At 42.4% G+C, this 20,510-nt stretch overlaps 1 protein-coding gene across 1 annotated transcript in view; it reads right to left on the bottom strand.

Moving 5' to 3' along the window:
* LOC128645216 (protein mono-ADP-ribosyltransferase PARP14-like) overlaps window positions 1-20,510 on the bottom strand; it is a 279,860-nt gene that overhangs the window by 86,909 nt on the left and 172,441 nt on the right. Inside the window, exon 15 of the mRNA XM_053698040.1 lies at window positions 4,725-5,324. Within this exon, the coding sequence (XP_053554015.1) occupies window positions 4,725-5,324 (600 nt within the window). The remainder of the gene's footprint in view (window positions 1-4,724; window positions 5,325-20,510) is intronic.

Below are 20,510 nucleotides of genomic sequence, written 5' to 3'. Positions count from 1 at the left end.
GGACCTGAGCGCTACTATAATAAAGTTATTAACCCCTAATCCGCCTCACTAACCCTATCATAAATAGTATTAACCCCTAATCTGCCCTCCCTAACATCGCCGACACCTACCTTCAATTATTAACCCCTAATCTGCCGAGCGGAGCTCACCGCTATTCTAATAAATTGATTAACCCCTAAAGCTAAGTCTAACCCTAACACTAACACCCCCCTAACTTAAATATAATTTACATCTAACGAAATAAATTAACTCTTATTAAATAAATGAGTCCTATTTAAAGCTAAATACTTACCTGTAAAATAAATCCTAATATAGCTACAATATAAATTATAATTATATTATAGCTATTTTAGGATTAATATTTATTTTACAGGCAACTTGGTATTTATTTTAACTAGGTACAATAGCTATTAAATAGTTAAGAACTATTTAATAGTTACCTAGTTAAAATAATAACAAATTTACCTGTAAAATAAATCCTAACCTAAGATATAATTAAACCTAACACTACCCTATCAATAAAATAATTAAATAAACTACCTACAATTACCTACAATTAACCTAACACTACACTATCAATAAATTAATTAAACACAATTCCTACAAATAAATACAATTAAATAAACTAGCTAAAGTACAAAAAATAAAAAAGAACTAAGTTACAAAAAATAAAAAAATATTTACAAACATAAGAAAAATATTACAACAATTTTAAACTAATTACACCTACTCTAAGCCCCCTAATAAAATAACAAAGCCCCCCAAAATAAAAAATTCCCTACCCTATTCTAAATTAAAAAAGTTACAAGCTCTTTTACCTTACCAGCCCTGAATTTCAGCTCTTTTGCCTGTAAAAGAATAAATACAATACCCCCCCCCAACATTACAACCCACCACCCACATACCCCTAATCTAACCCAAACCCCCCTTAAATAAACCTAACACTAAGCCCCTGAAGATCTTCCTACCTTGTCTTCACCATCCAGGTATCACCGATCCGTCCTGGCTCCAACATCTTCATCCAACCCAAGCGGGGGTTGGCGATCCATCATCCGGTGCTGAAGAGGTCCAGAAGAGGCTCCAAAGTCTTCCTCCTATCCGGCAAGAAGAGGACATCCGGACCGGCAAACATCTTCTCCAAGCGGCATCTTCGATCTTCTTCCATCCGGTGCGGAGCGGGTCCATCTTGAAGCAGGCGACGCGGATCCATCCTCTTCTTCCGTTGTCTCCCGACTAATGACGGTTCCTTTAAGGGACGTCATCCAAGATGGCGTCCCTCGAATTCCGATTGGCTGATAGGATTCTATCAGCCAATCGGAATTAAGGTAGGAATTTTCTGATTGGCTGATGGAATCAGCCAATCAGAATCAAGTTCAATCCGATTGGCTGATCCAATCAGCCAATCAGATTGAGCTCGCATTCTATTGGCTGTTCCGATCAGCCAATAGAATGCGAGCTCAATCTGATTGGCTGATTGGATCAGCCAATCGGATTGAACTTGATTCTGATTGGCTGATTCCATCAGCCAATCAGAAAATTCCTACCTTAATTCCGATTGGCTGATAGAATCCTATCAGCCAATCGGAATTCGAGGGACGCCATCTTGGATGACGTCCCTTAAAGGAACCGTCATTAGTCGGGAGACAACGGAAGAAGAGGATGGATCCGCGTCGCCTGCTTCAAGATGGACCCGCTCCGCACCGGATGGAAGAAGATCGAAGATGCCGCTTGGAGAAGATGTTTGCCGGTCCGGATGTCCTCTTCTTGCCGGATAGGAGGAAGACTTTGGAGCCTCTTCTGGACCTCTTCAGCACCGGATGATGGATCGCCAACCCCCGCTTGGGTTGGATGAAGATGTTGGAGCCAGGACGGATCGGTGATACCTGGATGGTGAAGACAAGGTAGGAAGATCTTCAGGGGCTTAGTGTTAGGTTTATTTAAGGGGGGTTTGGGTTAGATTAGGGGTATGTGGGTGGTGGGTTGTAATGTTGGGGGGGGGTATTGTATTGATTCTTTTACAGGCAAAAGAGCTGAAATTCTTGGGGCATGCCCCGCAAAGGGCCCTGTTCAGGGCTGGTAAGGTAAAAGAGCTTGTAACTTTTTTAATTTAGAATAGGGTAGGGAATTTTTTATTTTGGGGGGCTTTGTTATTTTATTAGGGGGCTTAGAGTAGGTGTAATTAGTTTAAAATTGTTGTAATATTTTTCTTATGTTTGTAAATATTTTTTTATTTTTTGTAACTTAGTTCTTTTTTATTTTTTGTACTTTAGCTAGTTTATTTAATTGTATTTATTTGTAGGAATTGTGTTTAATTAATTTATTGATAGTGTAGTGTTAGGTTAATTGTAGGTAATTGTAGGTAGTTTATTTAATTATTTTATTGATAGGGTAGTGTTAGGTTTAATTATATCTTAGGTTAGGATTTATTTTACAGGTAAATTTGTAATTATTTTAACTAGGTAACTATTAAATAGTTCTTAACTATTTAATAGCTATTGTACCTAGTAAAAATAAATACCAAGTTGCCTGTAAAATAAATATTAATCCTAAAATAGCTATAATATAATTATAATTTATATTGTAGCTATATTAGGATTTATTTTACAGGTAAGTATTTAGCTTTAAATAGGAATCATTTATTTAATAAGAGTTAATTTATTTTGTTAGATGTAAATTATATTTAAGTTAGGGGGGTGTTAGTGTTAGGGTTAGACTTAGCTTTAGGGGTTAATCAATTTATTAGAATAGCGGTGAGCTCCGCTCGGCAGATTAGGGGTTAATAATTGAAGGTAGGTGTCGGCGATGTTAGGGAGGGCAGATTAGGGGGTTAATACTATTTATGATAGGGTTAGTGAGGCGGGTTAGGGGTTAATAACTTTATTATAGTAGCGCTCAGGTCCGCTCGGCAGATTAGGGGTTAATAAGTGTAGGCAGGTGTCGGCGACGTTGAGGGGGGCAGATTAGGGGTTAATAAATATAATATAGGGGTCGGCGGTGTTAGGGGTAGCAGATTAGGGGTACATAGGGATAACGTAGGTGGCGGCGCTTTGCGGTCGGAAGATTAGGGGTTAATTATTTTAAGTAGCTGGCGGCGACGTTGTGGGGGGCAGGTTAGGGGTTAATAAATGTAATACAGGGGTCGGCGGGGTTAGGGGCAGCAGATTAGGGGTACATAAGTATAACGTAGGTGGCGGTCGGCAGATTAGGGGTTAAAAATTTTAATCGAGTGGCGGCGATGTGGGGGGAGCTCGGTTTAGGGGTACATAGGTAGTTTATGGGTGTTAGTGTACTTTAGGGTACAGTAGTTAAGAGCTTTATGAACCGGCGTTAGCCAGAAAGCTCTTAACTCCTGCTATTTTCAGGCGGCTGGAGTTTTGTCGTCAGAGCTCTAACGCTCACTTCAGAAACGGCTCTAAATACCAGCGTTAGAAAGATCCCATTGAAAAGATAGGATACGCAATTGACGTAAGGAGATCTGCGGTATGGAAAAGTCGCGGCTGAAAAGTGAGCGTTAGACCCTTTAATCACTGACTCCAAATACCAGCGGGCGGCCAAAACCAGCGTTAGGAGCCTCTAACGCTGGTTTTGACGGCTACCGCCGAACTCCAAATCTAGGCCTATGTTTTTTGTAATATGAGCACAACCCGACTAGCGCAAAAAGCTTAACTCTAGCGGAGATGTAGCAATCGCAGAAAAACTAATACCGCACAACTTGTAAGCTAGCCCTATATATTTGTAAAGCAAATATCTAGTAAGTGAATGGCATGAACTTTTTAAAGGGACATAATACTCATATGCTAAATCACTTGAAACTGATGCAGTATAACTGTAAAAAGCTGACAGGAAAATATCACCTGAGCATCTCTATGTAAAAAAGGAAGAGATTTTATCTCACAATTTCCTCAGCTCAACAGAGTCAGTTCTGTGTAAAAAGTTATACTCAGCTGCTCCCAGCTGTAGGTAAAAAAAATTAAAAAAATGAAGAAATGAACAGCAGCCAATCAGCATCAGCAGTGCTGAGGTCATGAACTCTTACTGTGATCTCATGAGATTTGACTTAACTCTCATGAGATTTCATAGTAAGCTTCCTTTATTGGTGAAATAATATGAGAGTGCACGATGCTAGTCCCTTCAGATGTCCCAGGACAAACACACTAAAATGCTGCTTAGAAATCCTTTACAATGGGAGGTGGCTACTGAGGAACTTTTGAGGTAAAATATCTTTCTTTTTTACATAGAGATGTTCAGGTGATATTTTCTAATCAGCTTTTTACAGCTATGCTGCATCACTTTCAAGTGTTTAAACATTTGGGTATTATGGCCCTTTAATTTTAAAAAAGTGACCTTTGTCCCTTATAGTGTGTGAAGTTTGGGTCCATTGATTTTTGGTAGAGATGTAGTTTCTTGTATCAATACATTATATAGTATCTATTAGATTTAATATTCACCATAGTTCAGATTCATCCAGAAGTTCAGATTACCTCTAATTTAACAGGTGTATGTTATCTTTCACCTTAGTGATATCATGAATATATGGATTTCATTTTTGCTGAAGTGCATTTCAAAACCCTTTAATTCATATTGTAATGTACTGAAAAATTCACCCATCGCACATGCTCCTATGTATCATCACTAGCATGCACTATTTTAAATGAAGTATTACAAAACCCCTTTTATATCCCTTTGAAGGCATATTCAAATTATAACACATAAAGTAAGATTACCATGTTTGTAAATTTGCTCAATCTTTACTGTGTGTCCTCTATTGTCTTTAGCCAATTTCTGTTGTATATTGACAGTATATTTACTTCCTTTAATAAGAACATCAACATTTATTTTTTGTGTGCCCGCTGCCTCCTCCAATTTCAGGTTTGTAATTTTGTCAAAAGGAATAAAGTTGGCCCCATCCTCGTATCTCCACTCTACTAGGTTGCTGCAGAGATTTGCCTCCTGTTCCTGAACTGTCTTATCCCTTTTTTTATTTATCAAGTCTTGTATGTTTTTGTAGACATCCAGAACATCCCTTGTAAGACCATGTATCTGGATAGAGGAATCGTGAGGCGTATACTCAATGAAAACTTGAAACGTCTTCTGTAGATTATGTAATGTCTGAAGCTCCTCTTCTTCAAACTCTGAAATCAATTCATCGCTTATGGGGATATTAGTCTGCTCATCCAGAATTAATTTTTGAAGCCATGTAAATGTAAGTTTCACATTTCCCCTGCTTTCACCACACATGTAAATAATTGCTGGTTCAATATTGGCCATTAATTGGAAAGCAGACAGCTTTGATGAGCGACTCTTTTTTTGAGGTTTAATCCAGGCTGTGATGAAAAGAAAAGATTTATACTCTAAAGAAATTTTGCTCATAGAATATATTAGCTAGAGGAGGATCCTAAATTTAAATTAAACATAGTTAATATTATTATTGAATGGTTAAAATAAATTAATATTAGTCTTTGCATTGTTAAAACACATTTATTTGGCAATGTCACCCTCAATGCCTATAAGAAGTCATCACTATTCAATTTGACTCTTCTGAACACAGTATAATGTTATAATTAGTTTCTAGTATACAAAGGCAAGAAATGTAACAAGATATAGTTCAGTGAGTAGACTAAACAACAGTGTCCTCCATTCCAGTCCATCAGCTTTTTGAAGATTTTTTAAATTCAGAGTCATTCTAACCAATTTGAAAATACTGCATTAACCAACGTATCACATGACTTTCAAACAGGTTTCTTTTGAGATGACACCTAGTACTTTGCATGGGGAAAATACACAATCCTATTATATAAAAGTCCAAGTGTGTTTGTCCGAAGCTGTCATGTGTAGTAGAGACAGCACGAGGACACACACCTGGCCTTTGAGTCCCTACCTGATCTGCGGCAGAAGTGGGTGTGGCCGGGCGTGAAGGGGGTGTGGCCGGACGAGAAGGGCGTGAAAGGGGCTTGGCCGGGCGTAAAGGGGGCGTGGCCTGGCACGGTCGCTCACGCAAGATAGAGAGCGAGAGAGAGAGGGAGAGAGAGAGAGCACAAAAGAGAGGGGGGAGAGAGAGAGCACAAAAGAGAGGGGGGGAGAGAGCACAAAAGAGAGGGGGGGAGAGAGCACAAAAGAGAGGGGGGGGAGAGAGCACAAAAGAGAGGGGGGGAGAGAGCACAAAAGAGAGGGGGGGAGAGAGCACAAAAGAGAGGGGGGGGAGAGAGCACAAAAGAGAGGGGGGGCGAGAGCACAAAAGAGAGGGGGGGAGAGAGAGCACAAAAGAGAGGGGGGAGAGAGAGCACAAAAGAGAGGGGGAGAGAGAGAGAAGTGGGTGTGGCCGGGCGTGAAGGGGGTGTGGCCGGACGAGAAGGGCGTGAAAGGGGCTTGGCCGGGCGTAAAGGGGGCGTGGCCTGGCACGGTCGCTCACGCAAGATAGAGAGCGAGAGAGAGAGGGAGAGAGAGAGAGCACAAAAGAGAGGGGGGAGAGAGAGAGCACAAAAGAGAGGAGGGGAGAGAGCACAAAAGAGAGGGGGGGAGAGAGCACAAAAGAGAGGGGGGGGAGAGAGCACAAAAGAGAGGGGGGGAGAGAGCACAAAAGAGAGGGGGAGAGAGAGAGAAGTGGGTGTGGCCGGGCATGAAGGGGGTGTGGCCGGACGAGAAGGGCGTGAAAGGGGCTTGGCCGGGCGTAAAGGGGGCGTGGCCTGGCACGGTCGCTCACGCAAGATAGAGAGCGAGAGAGAGAGGGAGAGAGAGAGAGCACAAAAGAGAGGGGGGAGAGAGAGAGCACAAAAGAGAGGGGGGGAGAGAGCACAAAAGAGAGGGGGGGAGAGAGCACAAAAGAGAGGGGGGGGAGAGAGCACAAAAGAGAGGGGGGGGAGAGAGCACAAAAGAGAGGGGGAGAGAGAGAGAAGTGGGTGTGGCCGGGCGTGAAGGGGGTGTGGCCGGACGAGAAGGGCGTGAAAGGGGCTTGGCCGGGCGTAAAGGGGGCGTGGCCTGGCACGGTCGCTCACGCAAGATAGAGAGCGAGAGAGAGAGGGAGAGAGAGAGAGCACAAAAGAGAGGGGGGAGAGAGAGAGCACAAAAGAGAGGGGGGGAGAGAGCACAAAAGAGAGGGGGGGAGAGAGCACAAAAGAGAGGGGGGGGAGAGAGCACAAAAGAGAGGGGGGGAGAGAGCACAAAAGAGAGGGGGGGAGAGAGCACAAAAGAGAGGGGGGGAGAGAGCACAAAAGAGAGGGGGGGGAGAGAGCACAAAAGAGAGGGGGGAGAGAGCACAAAAGAGAGGGGGGAGAGAGAGCGCAAAAGAGAGGGGGAGAGAGAGAGAGCACAAAAGAGAGGGGGAGAGAGCGCAAAAGAGAGGGGGAGAGAGAGCACAAAAGAAAGGGGGGAGAGAGAGCGCAAAAGAGAGGGGGGAGAGAGAGAGCGCGCAAAAGAGGGGGGAGGGAGAGAGAGCAAAAGAGAGGGGGAGAAAGAGAGCAGAAGAGGGGTGATAAAGAGAGGGAGATAGACAGCAAAAGAGAGGAGGGAGAGTGCACAAAAGAGAGGGGGAGAGCGCAAAAGAGAGGGGGGGAGAAAGAGAGCGCAAAAGAGAGGGGGGAAGAGCGCAAAAGAGAGGGGGGAAGAGCGCAAAAGAGAGGGGGAGAGAGAGCGCAAAAGAGAGGGGGGAGAGAACGCAAAAGAGAGGGGGGAGAGAACGCAAAAGAGAGGGGGAGAGAGCGCAAAAGAGAGGGGGGAGAGAGCGCAAAAGAGAGGGGGGAGCGCAAAAGAGAGGGGGGGAGAGCGCAAAAGAGAGGGGGGAGAGAGCACAAAAGAGAGGGAGAGAGAGAGCACAAAAGAGAGGGAGAGAGAGAGCGCAAAAGAGAGGGGGGAGAGAGAGCGCAAAAGAGAGGGGGGAGAGAGAGCACAAAAGAGAGGGAGAGAGAGAGCGCAAAAGAGAGGGGGGAGAGAGAGCGCAAAAGAGAGGGGGGAGAGAGAGCGCAAAAGAGAGGGGGGAGAGAGAGCGCAAAAGAGAGGGGGGAGAGAGCGCAAAAGAGGGGGGAGAGAGCACAAAAGAGGGGGGGGAGAGAGCACAAAAGAAATGGGGGAAAGAGAGCGCAAAAGAGAGGGGAGAGAGAGAGAGCGCAAAAGAGAGGGGGGAGAGCGCAAAAGAGGGGGGGAGAGAGCACAAAAGAGAGGGGGAGAGAGAGAGCACAAAAGAGAGGGGGGAGAGAGAGCGCAAAAGAGAGGGGAGAGAGAGAGGGGGGAGAGAGCGCAAAAGAGAGGGGGGAGAGAGAGAGCGCAAAAGAGAGGGGGAGAGAGAGAGCGCAAAAGAGAGGGGGAGAGAGAGAGCGCAAAAGAGAGGGGGGGGAGAGCGCAAAAGAGAGGGGGGAGAGAGAGAGCGCAAAAGAGAGGGGGAGAGAGAGCGCAAAAGAGAGGGGGAGAGCGCAAAAGAGAGGGGGAGAGAGAGCGCAAAAGAGAGGGGGGAGAGAGAGAGCTCAAAAGAGAGGGGGAGAGAGCGCAAAAGAGAGGGGAGAGAGAGAGGGAGAGAGACAGCAAAAGAGGGGGGGAGAGAGAGTGCAAAAGAGGGGGGAGAAAGAGAGCGCAAAAGAGAGGGGAGAGAGAGCGCAAAAGATAGGGGGAGAGAGAGTGCAAAAGAGAGGGGAGAGAGAGAGCGCAAAAGAGAGGGGGGAGGGGGGAGAGAGAGTGCAAAAGAGAGGGGAGAGAGGGGGAGAAAGCGCAAATGAGAGGGGAAGAGAGAGCGCAAAAGAGAGGGGGAGAGAGCTCAAAACAGAGGGGGAGAGAGAGAGCACAAAATAGAGGGGGAGAGAGAGAGCTCAAAAGAGAGGGGGGAGAGAGCTCAAAAGAGAGGGGGAGAGAGCGCAAAAGAGAGGGGGAGAGAGCGCAAAAGAGAGGGGGAGAGAGAGAGCAAAAGAGAGGGGGGAGAGAGAGAGAGCAAAAGAGAGGGGGAGGGAGAGAGCGCAAGGGGTGGGACCTCTGTACTGCACAAAAATGGCCCGTGTGACCGGGCTTTAGGACTAGTGATATTATAATCAATCAGAAACAGCTTTTTGTAGGATTTTGGGCTTTTCAAATTCAACATTTTTGATGTCTTAAAAATTATTTTGGCCTGTTCCTACTTTTTTAAATTAATAAATAGAATTGTTTTTTGTGTTATAAAATATATATGTTTTTAAAATAGGATCACAATATTCATTTTATGTTTGTACAAAAAAAAAGTTAAATTTAAAATTAATCAACATTATATAAATATGTTAATTGCTTTTTGCTTGTGTGGAGGTTGTAACTCTCAGTAATGCCAGCAGGTAAAGAGCAATGATCACATATAGGGGTAAATTGATCATATGCCGGGCGGCCACGATTCGCTGTTATTTATGTGAAATAAACAGGGATATTTCTGGTTTTAGTACTTGATTCAATGCAAACTGAAAACCTAAACTTGCTCTCTCCCAACTAAAATACATTTACTGAGTATCTGGGTAAACTAGGTCTGTGAATTTTCTAGTTATAATTGCAAGTAGCATTTAAGGGTTAAATACTGATATCAGGAAATTTGACATTTTTATGTAACAAAGTAACATAGTAGATGAGGTTGAAAAAAGACAGAAGTCTATTGAGTTCAACCTATACAAATCTTAATATACTTACAATACAAGATCCAATTGAGCTTAAATTAATCCCATTTAAAAAGGAGACCTATTTAACACAAGGAATCATATCCCTAATTTCTGTTTCTAGACAGAAATTAATCTAAACAATTTTAAATGTATCTAAAGTATTGGCATTTACTACCTCCTTAGGTAACAATGTTTTCTTGGAATAAACAGAGCTTCCGCCATCTCTGTATATGGGTCTTGAATATATTTATATAAAGTAATCATGTCACCTCTCAAGCTCCTTTTTTCTAGAGAAAACAGACTCAGTTTGGCTATCCTCTCCTCATAGCTTAAATTCTCCATTCCCCTTATTAGTTTTATGACCCTTCTCTGAACATTTTCTAAGTATGCAATGTCTTGCCGCTGCCCTGCATTGTGCACCCATCTTTAGCTAGTTATCTATTACTACTCCCAAATCCCTTTCCTCCTCTGTTTTGCCCCATTTAAATAATAGTTTGCCTGCTTATTTTTACTTCCAAAATGTAGAAACTTGAATTTTCAAGTTTTAAATCTCCTTTTCCATTTACCTGTCCATTCTTCTAATGTGTCATTGAGGACTTTACCCCAGGCTAAAGAAGCTATATTTATAAAGGGCCATTGTCATTATTATTGCATGTTGAGAACAACAGGATGCAAGCCACAATTGACTACAACTACAGGACAAAAGACAAAAGCAAAATATCCAATATAAGGGAGGCCTAATACAGGGGATGAAAGTTAAACGACTGGAATCTAACACAGACCATACTAACTTATGGGAACCTGTTAAGCTCAGCAAACATAAAAGACTCTGGGGCCGATTTACTATACCCCGAATGGGGTCAACTCACCCTGTTTCCGTGCGAGCCTTCAGGCTTGCCGGAAACAGGAGTTAAGAAGCAGCGGTCTTAAGATCACTGTTTCTTAACTGGATCTGCCGCCTCTGAATGGCATACAGCAATCAACCAGATCGAATATGATCAGGTTGATTGACACCACCTGCTAGCGGCCACGATTCTGCAGGGGGTGGCATTGCACAAGCAGTTCACTAGAACTGCTTGTGCAATGCTGAATGCCGACTGCGTGTGCTGTCGGCATTCAGCGATGTCTGGTGGACATGATACGCTGCAGCGTATCATGTCTGCCAGACTTTGTTTAATCAGTCCCTATCAGTGACTTTACCAGCACCAATAGCAAAAAAGGAGCATATGAAACAGGCTTTGACATACATTTGTGGGTCGAGGGGAATGTATAACAATTACCACTACCAATTGGACTTAACTGAAAGTTTACCATATTCCTAATGTAGAGGTGTATTATAACATGTGGTATTAACTAATATCAGAAAGGGTATTTGGTGATAGAATTTTGAGTGTAATCAAATATCTTCTCACCTTTTCTGTTGTAAGCTTCACATAATCAACACAATCAAAAACAATTATACTTTACTAGCAGAAATTGAAATAACTAAATTGTCAATTTATTAGAAAGAGACATTTTGTTCATTATGGCTGAAGGATACAATCCCACTGGGGTAATAGATATAGACAATAGGAAGCACATAAAGAACACAGCTTTTAAAGGTAATTTACCAACTGTGGATAATGTAGTAGAAGGGGACCTAATTAACATTTTTTCCAATTTAGAGAAAAAGAAATACAGAGAATCAAATCTGCGGTGGGACATTGAGTTCCTAGAATTATATATAAAGGAGAAAAGAGTTCCAAGGGGCTTGAGAATTAAGAAATATCCATCTTTTGCCTTAAATATACCAGAATTTATGGAAGAATGGAATGATAATTTGCAAATTGTTCAATTATTCTGATGAAACAATTATCAAGACATAAAAAAACAAGAAAGGGACACATTAGCAGAAATAGATGGTTTATTGACCCCTCTCAAGTCCTTTGAAGACACACCCAGGTATAGGGATTACAAAAAAACTAGAAGAAACCATAAACACCCTAGATGCAACACTATCTGAAAGGAAAGTCAGTAAATACCAAAGAGATGCCAAGTATTACAAATTGGATATAATATACTCTTGGCAAAAAAGTAAACCCCAGAGAGGAGTCAAAATAAATTAACAAGAGAAAGGGAAAAGGAGAAAGAATACATCTTACAACAAGTGCAATACTAAAAGAGTAACATTTTCTAGCATAGACACTGACAACACAGGGTCTACTCATCAAATTGAGGATACAGAAGATAACACATCCAAGTCTAGTGAGGAACCAGAGAACCCGAGTAGCTCCCAACACTTGTACAGATACCTTTAAACAGCAGTATTACAAAAAAGGACCAACATTTTCAATACCCAAGCAGAGTGAATAAACAAATAACAAAGAAATAGGAGCAGTAATTAATCTGTCTGACATATCACTAACACAGTCAAAAATAATTGTATTAAATAAAGGATTATCTTTTGCACCATCCAGTAATTTCCATTTGTTCACTACTATTTTAGACATTAACGCCTTGGTGAGGAAAATAACCCTAAAAAAGCATTTTGCATCACAAGCACACAAAGAACTGAGCACAAGTGACATTCCACACTCACAGAACACGGCACATGAAACCTACACTTCAGTAGGGATCAAATTCACAGATTTATTGGATTTGAATAATTTGATCACATTGCAAGAACCAACTCTAAGAAATATAAGTACACATAATGAAATACCTAAGATAGCCACTAATATGCATGAAAAATCACACTTTTATCCGGTCCACAGTAGAAGTGAACCCATCGAAATATTCCAAAATCTCATAGAGCATGATTTGATATATTTATACAGGAGTCTCAAAGATACACATGGCACATTAAGAGACAACCTAACAGCCAACGAAAGAAGGGCGTTACAACAACGAAGAGAAAATCAAGATATAGTTATTACTTCAGCAGACAAGGGTGGGGCAATAGTGATCTTAAACAGAGCAGACTACAGAGAAGAAGCCATCACACAACTGTCAGACACCAACACTTACAAAAAACTAACATACAATCCTACAGAGGTTTTCAAAAGAGAACTATTCAAATGACTTGATACATCAGAAGAGGAAGGGCTAATCACACATGAACTTGTTCAACACTGCAGTGTACAACATCCAAGAATCCCCACCTTCCGAATAGTTCCAAAAATACATAAAACTCTGATAAAACCACAAGGTAGTCCGATAGTGGCCAGCATAGGGCCTCTATGTGAAAAGGTAGGAGACTAGTTAGATAATGTTCCACAGCCAATTGACAAATCATTACCAGGCTATATAAGAGACAACACGCATCTAATCCAATAATTGAATGAAATACATTGGGATAAAAACTATAAATGGTTGACAGTAGATGTGTCATCCCTGTATTCCAGCATTCCTCACAAACAAGGGCTTGAAGCTCTGGAATATATGCTACAGCGCTACACAACCCACCCAAATAGTTCTATTATGAAATTAATGAACCTAACTAACTTTTTGCTTACACACAATTACTTTGCCTTTGAGGGAAGCTACTATCTCCAAAGATGTGATCTAGAGCTAGGAATTGATGATAAAATGAATATTATTACCGCTAACTATAAAAAACCCTTGTCTAGAAACACCATTTTGAGAGCAGACTCTTGTCATGCCCCACACTTGAGAAAAGGGATCGAAAAGGCCAATACTTACTACTGCGAAGGAACTGCACAAATTAAAATTATACAGAGAACATGAGAAAGATTTGACCGAAAGACTAACAAAAAGAGGACAAAAACACAAACACTATAATTAATTAGCGCTAACACTGATATCTAATATGACCAAATATAAATAAAACGTGCCTCAGGAAAAAAATTGTATAAACACTTTATGTGACTCAAATATATACCTTAAAAAGTTCCTGAGACACCAAAATATTTCTACAAAATACACATAATTAATTGGAACACTGTATAAAATATATTTAAAAGATACTTAGTTCATAATGTAGGGTGAGCAGTTGAATGAATTTGGGTGCAGCTCCCAAAAACTGGAAATTCCTTGATCCAGCTGAAGTGGTATGCAAAGTCTGGTAAAAGAACCAAAAAGCGCAGTTCCGATTCAGATTATTTATTGACAATACCATTCATCAAATACATGCTCACTTACACATAAAATCATCAAGTACTTCACTGGTTTCTCCCTGAGTGTGTGGCACTGGATCCGGAGTTAGTGTGTCCAAAGCGCAAAACAATGGTTCCAAACAGCGCTTTCCTGCTAATTTCTATTTGACATCCTTAGCCACCAGCACTGGAAACACATGACCACGCTGACAGGTACGATGCCGGAAGTGCGTCACCTCTACGTGTTTTGTTCAGATTCGTCTGAACTTCTTCAAGGAGGATTTGTTAATTGTGAATACCAGCTCCACATTGCTGGTCTCCCTTTATAGGGTCCACAACAGGTAAATGGCCAATCACCATACAGAGTCCTTATCCCATGGTGTAGAAGTCCGTAATTGTTACAGTTGATATTGAAATATACAGATACTACATATATGGGTTGATTAACTGGTGACGAACTTAGTGCCACATGATCTCAGCAGGACCGGTAGGGAAGAGGACAGTACCTTAACAAAAAGAGGATACAACAGAAGTATACTCACAAGAATTGTTCATTCAGTTAGTAGAATGGATAGAAAAATACTATTAGAGAATAATAACTGACACAGAAAAAAAGAGTAATGAACAAAAACAAAAATCAGACTCAGGGACAATACATTTCATTACCAAATATAGCAATCAATTCTATCAAATCAGCAATAAAATTAAAAAAAAATATTTACCAGTTCTGAATTTGGATAAAACTCTAAGACACAACATAGATAAAGGAGTCAGATATGTAACCAGAAAAGCATCTAATATAGGGGACATGGGGGGGAGGAGCTAGCCAGCAGCAGGAGCAGACGTGTGGATCAGTAGCTCTCTGCACAAAATGACCAAAAAAGCTCAAGATTTTGCTTAAACTTGTGTTAAAAAGGGAGTCTTAGGTCTGTGGACTTGCTACTGTCCGATATGGAACTGATAGCATGTGAGAAGTACTGTAAGGAGTGAAAAAATAGAGAGAAGTGGATGCGACACTCTGACTGGCGCCATTTTGCCTAGCTCCATGATCAATACAGTGAGCTTCAATCTAGAGATCTTACGACAGGAACCAGAGTCCTATAAATGGACTATTGCTCAACTTATTTCATGACTGCTTTGGTTCCCAATAGCACTGATTTGGTTATGCTGCCGACAATGGAGAGATGGGAACGCAGTTTACAGGAACGACTATCTACTTGTTTTAGGGCCTTCAGAAGTGATCTGGAAACAATCTTTGCCTCCCTGTACCAAAACCCCAAACTACCGGTTGCCTCTGGCTGCGAGCCAATAGAGAAAACAAAATTTATGCTTACCTGATAAATTCCTTTCTCCTGTAGTGTGGTCAGTCCACGGGTCATCATTACTTCTGGGATATTAACTCCTCCCCAACAGGAAGTGCAAGAGGATTCACCCAGCAGAGCTGTCATATAGCTCCTCCCCTCTACGTCACACCCAGTCATTCGACCGAGAACCAACGAGAAAGGAGAAGCCAAAGGGTGCAGTGGTGACTGGAGTATAATTTAAAAATTTAGACCTGCCATAAAAACAGGGCGGACCGTGGACTGACCACACTACAGGAGAAAGGAATTTATCAGGTAAGCATAAATTTTGTTTTCTCCTGTTAAGTGTGGTCAGTCCACGGGTCATCATTACTTCTGGGATACCAATACCAAAGCTAAAGTACACGGATGACGGGAGGGACAGGCAGGCTCTTTATACGGAAGGAACCACTGCCTGAAGAACCTTTCTCCCAAAAACAGCCTCCGAAGAAGCAAAAGTGTCAAATTTGTAAAATTTGGAAAAAGTATGAAGAGAAGACCAAGTTGCAGCCTTGCAAATCTGTTCAACAGAAGCCTCATTCTTAAAGGCCCACGTGGAAGCCACAGCTCTAGTAGAATGAGCTGTAATTCTTTCAGGAGGCTGCTGTCCAGCAGTCTCATAGGCTAAACGTATTATGCTACGAAGCCAAAAAGAGAGAGAGGTAGCCGAAGCTTTTTGACCTCTCCTCTGACCAGAATAAACGACAAACAGGGAAGACGTTTGTCGAAAATCCTTAGTTGCCTGTAGATAAAATTTCAGGGCACGGACTACATCTAGATTGTGTAGAAGACGTTCCTTCTTCGAAGAAGGATTAGGACACAAAGATGGAACAACAATCTCTTGATTGATATTCCTGTTAGTGACCACCTTAGGTAAGAACCCAGGTTTAGTACGCAGAACTACCTTGTCTGAATGAAAAATCAGATAAGGAGAATCACAATGTAAGGCAGATAACTAAGAGACTCTTTGAGCCGAGGAAATAGCCATTAAAAACAGAACTTTCCAAGATAACAGCTTGATATCAATGGAATGAAGGGGTTCAAACGGAACACCCTGTAAAACATTAAGAACTAAGTTCAAACTCCATGGTGGAGCAACAGTTTTAAACACAGGCTTGATCCTAGCTAAAGCCTGACAAAAAGCTTGAACGTCCGGAACCTCTGACAGACGTTTGTGTAAAAGAATGGACAGAGCTGAAATCTGTCCCTTTAAGGAACTAGCGGATAAACCCTTTTCTAAACCTTCTTGTAGAAAAGACAATATCCTAGGAACCCTAACCTTACTCCATGAGTAACTCTTGGATTCGCACCAATATAAGTATTTACGCCATATTTTATGGTAAATCTTTCTGGTAACAGGCTTCCTAGCCTGTATTAAGGTATCAATTACTGACTCAGAAAAACCACGTTTTGATAAAATCAAGCGTTCAATTTCCAAGCAGTCAGCTTCAGAGAAATTAGATTTTGATGTTTGAAGGGACCCTGGATCAGAAGGTCCTGTCTCAGAGGCAGAGACCAAGGTGGACAGGATGACATGTCCACTAGATCTGCATACCAAGTCCTGCGTGGCCACGCAGGCGCTATTAGAATCACTGATGCTCTCTCCTGTTTGATTCTGGCAATCAATCGAGGAAGCATCGGGAAGGGTGGAAACACATAAGCCATCCCGAAGGTCCAAGGTGCTGTCAAAGCATCTATCAGAACCGCTCCCGGATCCCTGGATCTGGACCCGTAACAAGGAAGCTTGGCGTTCTGTCGAGACGCCATGAGATCTATCTCTGGTTTGCCCCAACGTCGAAGAATTTGGGCAAAGACCTCCGGATGAAGTTCCCACTCCCCCGGATGAAAAGTCTGACGACTTAGGAAATCCGCCTCCCAGTTCTCCACTCCCGGGATGTGGATTGCTGACAGGTGGCAAGAGTGAGACTCTGCCCAGAGAATTATCTTTGATACTTCCATCATTGCTAGGGAGCTTCTTGTCCCTCCCTGATGGCTGATGTAAGCTACAGTCGTGATGTTGTCCGACTGAAACCTGATGAACCCCCGAGTTGTTAACTGGGGCCAAGCCAGAAGGGCATTGAGAACTGCTCTCAATTCCAGAATGTTTATTGGCAGGAGACTCTCCTCCTGATTCTATTGTCCCTGAGCCTTCAGAGAATTCCAGACAGCGCCCCAACCTAGTAGGCTGGCGTCTGTTGTTACAATTGTCCAATCTGGCCTGCTGAATGGCATCCCCCTGGACAGATGTGGCCGAGAAAGCCACCATAGAAGAGAATTTCTGGTCTCTTGATCCAGATTCAGAGTAGGGGACAAGTCTGAGTAATCCCCATTCCACTGACTTAGCATGCACAATTGCAGCGGTCTGAGATGTAGGCATGCAAAGGGTACTATGTCCATAGCCGCTACCATCAAGCCGATTACCTCCATGCATTGAGCCACTGACGGGTGTTGAATGGAATGAAGGACACGGCATGCATTTTGAAGCTTTGTTAACCTGTCTTCTGTCAGGTAGATCTTCATTTCTACAGAATCTATAAGAGTCCCCAAGAAGGGAACTCTTGTGAGTGGAAAGAGAGAACTCTTCTTTTCGTTCACCTTCCATCCATGCGACCTTAGAAATGCCAGTACTAACTCTGTATGAGACTTGGCAGTTTGAAAGCTTGAAGCTTGTATCAGAATGTCGTCTAGGTACGGAGCTACCGAAATTCCTCGCGGTCTTAGTACCGCCAGAAGAGCACCCAGAACCTTTGTGAAGATTCTTGGAGCCGTAGCTAATCCAAATGGAAGAGCTACGAACTGGTAATGCCTGTCTAGGAAGGCAAACCTTAGATACCGGTAATGATCCTTGTGAATCGGTATGTGAAGGTAAGCATCCTTTAAATCCACTGTGGTCATGTACTGACCCTTTTGGATCATGGGTAGAATTGTCCGAATAGTTTCCATTTTGAACGATGGAACTCTTAGGAATTTGTTTAGGATCTTTAAATCCAAGATTGGCCTGAAAGTTCCCTCTTTTTTGGGAACCACAAACAGATTTGAGTAAAACCCTTGTCCGTGTTCCGACCGCGGAACCGGATGGATCACTCCCATCAGTAAAAGATCTTGTACACAGCGTAGAAACGCCTCTTTCTTTATTTGGTTTGTTGACAACCTTGACAGATGAAATCTCCCTTTTGGGGGAGAGGATTTGAAGTCCAGAAGATATCCCTGAGATATGATCTCTAACGCCCAGGGATCCTGGACATCTCTTGCCCAAGCCTGGGCGAAGAGAGAAAGTCTGCCCCCCACTAGATCCGTTCCCGGATCGGGGGCCTTCAATTCATGCTGTCTTAGGGGCAGCAGCAGGTTTCCTGGCCTGCTTGCCCTTGTTCCAGGACTGGTTAGGTCTCCAGCCTTGTCTGTAGCGAGCAACAATTCCTTCCTGTTTTGGTGCAGAGGAAGTTGATGCTGCTCCTGCTTTGAAATTACGAAAGGAACGAAAATTAGACTGTCTAGCCTTAGGTTTGGCTCTGTCTTGAGGCAGGGCATGGCCCTTACCTCCTGTAATGTCAGCGATAATTTCTTTCAACCCGGGCCCGAATAAGGTCTGCCCTTTGAAAGGTATGTTAAGTAATTTAGATTTAGAAGTAACGTCAGCTGACCAGGATTTTAGCCACAGTGCTCTGCGTGCCTGAATGGCGAATCCGGAATTCTTAGCCGTAAGTTTAGTTAAATGTACTACGGCATCCGAAATAAATGAATTAGCTAGCTTAAGTGTCTTAAGCTTGTTTGAGATCTCATCTATAGTTATTGAGTCAAGAGTCTCTTCCAGGGACTCGGACCAAAAAGCGGCCGTGGCCGTGACAGACGCAATACATGCAAGGGGTTGCAATATAAAACCTTGTTGAACAAACATTTTCTTAAGGTAACCCTCTAATTTTTAATCCATTGGATCTGAAAAGGCACAGCTATCCTCCACCGGGATAGTGGTACGCTTAGCCAGAGTAGAAACCGCTCCCTCCACCTTAGGGACCGTCTGCCATAAGTCCCAAGTGGTGGCGTCTATTGGAAACATTTTTCTAAACACAGGATGGGGGGAAAAGGGTACACCGGGCCTATCCCACTCCTTAGTAATTATCTCTGTAAGCCTCTTAGGTATAGGAAATACGTCAGTACTCGCCGGTACCGCATAGTATCTATCCAGCCTACATAATTTCTCTGGGATTGCAACGGTGTTACAATCATTCAGAGCTGCTAATACCTCCCCTAACAGTACACGGAGGTTTTCGAGTTTAAACTTAAAATTAGAAATGTCTGAATCCATTCTATTGGGATCAGAACCGTCACCTGCAGATTTAAGCTCTCCGTCCTCATGTTCAGCATACTGTGACGCAGTATCAGACATGGCCCTATTATCAACAGCGCACTCTGTTCTCACCCCAGAGTGATCACGCTTACCTCTTAGTTCTGGTAATTTAGCCAAAACTTCAGTCATAACATTAGCCATATCCTGTAATGTGATTTGTAATGGCCGCCCTGATGTACTCGGCGCTACAATATCACGCACCTCCCGAGCGGGAGATGCAGGTACTGACACGTGAGGCGAGTTCGACGGCATAACTCTCCCCTCGTTTTTTGGTGAAATATGTTCAATTTGTACAGATTGACTTTTATTTAAAGTAGCATCAATGCAATTAGTACATAAATTTCTATTGGGCTCCACTTTGGCTTTAGCACATATAGCACAGAGATATTCCTCTGAATCAGACATGTTTAACACACTAGCAATTAAACTAGCAACTTGGAAATACTTTTCAAAGCAATTTACAAATAATATGAAAACGTACTGTGCCTTTAAGAAGCACAGAAAAAAGTTATGACAGTTGAGAAATAATAAACTTGAGAAACTATAACATCAAATTCTTTCCGGTAAAAACACAATTTTAGCAAAGGATTGCCCCCATTAGTAATGGATAACTAACCCTGAATAGCAGAAAAAAAGTACAGAAATAAACGTTTTTTATCACAGTCAGTCACAATCCCACAGCTCTGCTGTGAGTGATTACCTCCCTCAAAATAAGTTTTGAAGACCCCTGAGCTCTGTAGAGACGAACCGGATCATGCAGGGAAGACAAGAGACTTCTGACTGAATTTTTTGATGCGTAGCAAAAGCGCCAAAATAGGCCCCTCCCCCTCACACACAACAGTGAGGGAGATCAGTAAACTGTCTTAAATTAAATAAAACGACTGCCAAGTGGAAAAAACAGTGCCCAAAACATTTTTTCACCCAGTACCTCAGAAAATTAAACGATTTAACATGCCAGCAAAAACGTTTAACATCAAATAAATGAAATGTCATTAGAAAGCCTGTTGCTAGTCACTGCAAATTAGGCTAAAGTCTTATGCATACAGTATTATCCCAGTGAAGTGCCATTCCCCAGAATACTGAAGTGTAAATATACATACATGACAGCCTGATACCAGTTGCTACTACTGCATTTAAG

This window comes from Bombina bombina, chromosome 1, assembly GCF_027579735.1.
Source record: "Bombina bombina isolate aBomBom1 chromosome 1, aBomBom1.pri, whole genome shotgun sequence".
NCBI lineage: Eukaryota > Metazoa > Chordata > Amphibia > Anura > Bombinatoridae > Bombina > Bombina bombina.
This window is presented reverse-complemented; position numbering and strand designations above follow the sequence as displayed.